At 46.2% G+C, this 3951-nt stretch overlaps 1 protein-coding gene across 1 annotated transcript in view; it reads left to right on the plus strand.

Annotated features, from left to right (window-relative positions):
* The window catches only part of LOC109296036 (arf-GAP with dual PH domain-containing protein 1-like), a 14245-nt gene continuing 10294 nt past the window's right edge, over nt 1-3951 (plus strand). Inside the window, exons 1-4 of the mRNA XM_019515242.1 lie at nt 1-326; nt 1810-1940; nt 2988-3079; nt 3168-3250. Of these exons, the coding sequence (XP_019370787.1) occupies nt 236-326; nt 1810-1940; nt 2988-3079; nt 3168-3250 (397 nt within the window). The 5' untranslated portion in view covers nt 1-235. The remainder of the gene's footprint in view (nt 327-1809; nt 1941-2987; nt 3080-3167; nt 3251-3951) is intronic.

The raw sequence follows: 3951 nt of genomic DNA on the forward strand, positions 1-3951 counted from the left end.
TGATCAGTCTGGGTGTACTTTGGCCTCTGCCTGCTTCCTAGCAGCTGCGCTCTTATCAGGCCAGGTGCTCAGTGCACCGTACTCCTACTTCTAATAATGTTGTAGCTTCTGCTCCCACCCCTAAAGCCCTCTGGCTCTCTCTTGACCTCTTCTCTCTTGGGCAAGCCAGTGGGCTCCATCAGAGGTGTAGAGGACACGGGCCCTGCCCTGCCCAGAAGGGCAGCTTTTGGAAAAGATGGCTGGAGGGGAGGACAGGAATGTGAAAGCCCTAAAGGATGTGTGGAAAAGACCTGAAAACGCCTTGTGTGCAGACTGTGGGAAGCCAGGTGAGTCATGGTGGGGATCGCAGTAGTGGAAGAGAAGACTTCTGTGGCTAGCTAGGGGACAACCAATATTAGCCAATATTTAGGGCCATTTGGGGCCTGTGTGGGGAGAAAGACTTTTGGAGGAGCAGCAACCAGCATCACTAGTTTTGGGGAGGAAAGCTGAAGAATGTCTAGCATGAGTGGTTGGAGCGTTGTAGCTTGAGTGGTTGGAGTGTTGTAGCTGTGATGCTCCAGAAAATATGCAAGAAGCAAAGGGTTTTTTTGGTGATATCTTTTACTAGACCAGCTGTATAGCTGGGAGAGATATTAGACAAGGTTAGGGGCACAAGGTGCCCTTCCTCTGTTTTGGAAGAGAAGCATCAGGAATGCAACAGTGTGTCAGGATGAATTTGGTGTGAAGTGTCTGGGGTCCAGGGAAAAGGGGCCAAGGGGCTTTTTCTTGGGTAAAGAAGGATGGGAGAATCATTGTTCTATGCAGACATTAGGTGCAGGTTTATGTTACTGCTGTATGGAGTTGTCATGCAGTGTATGGCATAGGAAGGAGGAAGAATAGGGATGGTGCACTGCTTGAAGTACAGGAGAAGGATGAGGAGACTGTGCAGCTCCATCACTGGGGCTTCTGGCACATCAGATCTCAAGAAGTAATTAGGACCTGGTTTGGTAATGGATTTGACAGAAAAACTTCAAAAGAAATCCCAGCTATTGCAGCAAGCAGAACAGTATGATTCACTAAGCCATCACCTCCTGTCTGAGTCAGCAGTAGAAGAATGTCCTGCCACAGGGCTAGGCAATACTGTTCTCTCGAAAGGGATAGGGTTGTCAAGTCAATGTTGGGGTGTTAAAAGATTCTGAGACACTGCCACTAAAATGTACATGCTGATCCAATATGCTGGTCAGAAACACTTCTGGGGAATTAATTACATTTTACTGCCTTAAATTCCTCACTGACTTTCACATGGCTTCGGCACTGTTCTTCATTTCCTGTGCTAAACTGTTGTCTGTTGCCTTATGAAACAGCTGCCATAATCAACCGCTGAGGTGCCTGGGTTTTTGGATTGGGCAATTTCATTTTAGAGACAGAAATCCTGTAAATATGCCACAAAACCCTTCAGAACAAAAGGCACAATGTACATTTAAGTACATTAGCCTTCTGCATGGAGCAAGGGGAGGCAGGGAATAATGACAATACATTTTTATGAGCTGGTGTCTAAGCTAACTGCAGGGTAGACTGACATTGTCTGGGCTGGTTTAGACCAAGCCATTCTTGTCTTCAGCAAGAGTTTGGAGTAGGTGATTTTTTGACATGCCTTCTATCCCTATGATTTATACTCCAGAAGGTGAGTGAATCAGCCAGGGTGAAATGGCAGTTATACATCCATCCACATATTTTTCCTTGGTGCCTTGACAGCACATTTCTCAGTTCAAGAAATATCTCCCATGAGAATCTGGTGCTGACCCTGCTCCCATTTTTGTTTCATCTCAGATCCTGACTGGGCATCCTATACTTTGGGTGTCTTCATCTGCCTTAGCTGCTCAGGGATCCACCGTAACATCCCTAGCATCAGCAAAGTCAAATCACTGAGGATGGACCACTGGGAGGTGGCCCAGGTGCAGGTGAGACCCTTCCTGCCCATATCTGTGCTGTGGTACATCTCAAGCCTAGATTTTTTATTTGTAGACTGTACTGTATTGGGTCCTGGGAAAACAAAACCACATGGGCAGCCTTCAAGGCTAACAGTAGTTAATATCCAATTTGATTTCACAAATGCTGATTCTTCCCCTAATTTTATGGGTGATGGACTTTGGTAGGGAGTAAAAACTGGATATGTGATAACCCTCATCATGTTACTTTATTATGACTATGATGGAGGTCTGCTTGAAACACATTGTGTTCTGACTCAGGGTCTCCTTTTCGTCATGAAGCTGACTTCTCATCTGCCCAATCCTTAGAGACCATGTCTTGCACAGAACTCAGTAATCCAAGCAGAACACCCCTTCTTCCTCAGCCACTGCAGCAAAAATTTTCAAATAATGCTTGGCCTAGCAGGGATAACAGGGTTTGTCTTCTCCTCCTACAGTTCTCTTGAGCACTAACAGTGTTCTCTTTGGGGAAGAGCTGGGGCCTCTGGGGTACCTTTGCCAAAGGCAATGCAAATCTGCTAAACATGGGTGCGTGGCCCTGATGTGAACGTCATTAAAGATAATTATGTTGGGTTAAGTGCATCCTGTAAAACTCGTGCTAACATAGACAAGGTCTAAGAGACTTGACTGAAACCTGCTCCTCCATTGTTGCACTCTCCAGGAACATGTCAATGGGTGGAAGAAAGGGTTGGTTTAGAACAGGGGTTCCCAAACTGTGGTACGCATACCCTTGGGGGTATGCAAGACATCTCTGGGGAGTACATGGGAGAAATTGTGTAATGGCAGATTTAATTTTCATTATAATAATAATTGTCATTTAAGGGGCTAAAATATAAAATGTATGCTGGTAGGGGTATGCAGGCAGCTGGTAAATCTAGAAGTGGTTACACAATAAGAAAAAGTTTGGGAACCTCTGGTTTAAAGCTTATTAGCTGTTTTCTTTCTATGTGTCCATTATGAGGAAGGCCAGTGATGAAATTTACATTAAATAAAGTACTAACTCTCTGTCTTATTTTGCAGTTCCTGGCACAGCATGGGAATGGAGCGGGTAAAGCCACATATGAGGCTCACATCCCCATTTACTATTACCAGCCAATCTATGCTGACTGCCAGTAAGAGCCACTACTTAAAAGAGGGTGGGCCTTTGTGGGCTCCGCCAGCCCATCACTAAGCCCCTTCCCTTGTTGTGTTATTCCACAGAGTGCTGAGAGAGCAGTGGATACGGTCCAAATATGAACGGAAGGACTTCACTGAGCCAGGGAGATATGTACTGTATTCTGATGGTAAGAGCACAGCATGGATTTATCCTTGCACATTGCATTGGCCCTGCCCCAAGAGGGTGCCAACAGAGACTGTCATGAGTAAGCTGATAGCACTAACCTCTCAGGTGGCCCTATCAGTGCTGCTTTGAGGGAGCTTGCACTACTTACAGAAAAGATTACTAAGGGTAATTGGATTGGGTTACCTAGAGACCTGGTGGAATCTCCATCCTTGGAGTTCTTAAGGCTTGGGTCAACAAAGCTCTGGCTGGAATGATCTAGTTGGGGCTGGTCCTGCTTTCAACAGGGGGTTGGACTAGATGACCACCTGAGGTCCCTGCCAACCCTCATTTTCTATGATTCTACTGGGAATGTGACTGGTATGGGGCATTATTTCATAGAAGGACACAGTGCTGGCATCTTATTTAGGCATTACCACAAGAAGCTCACCACACTGGTGTTCCAGTGTGTACTGCTGAGCATGGTCTCATGGCATTTTCAGTGCTGAGATGGCCCAGGCTGCACAGTGAGTAAGCGTTGTCCTTCTACCCTCCAGTCCCCACCCCCAAAACCACAGCAAGCTGTCTTCAAAATTACACTGTCAGCACTACAATGCACAAATCCTTTGATTGAGGGCTTGTGAAACTAAGTGGTAAGAATTGTGGCCTACTGCCAGTGTCTGCACATAGCTGGGATGGTAAGCAGTCAGGCAGGTTGGTGGGGAG

This window comes from Gavialis gangeticus, unplaced genomic scaffold (genome assembly GCF_001723915.1).
Source record: "Gavialis gangeticus isolate Ggan-Ray unplaced genomic scaffold, GavGan_comp1, whole genome shotgun sequence".
NCBI lineage: Eukaryota > Metazoa > Chordata > Crocodylia > Gavialidae > Gavialis > Gavialis gangeticus.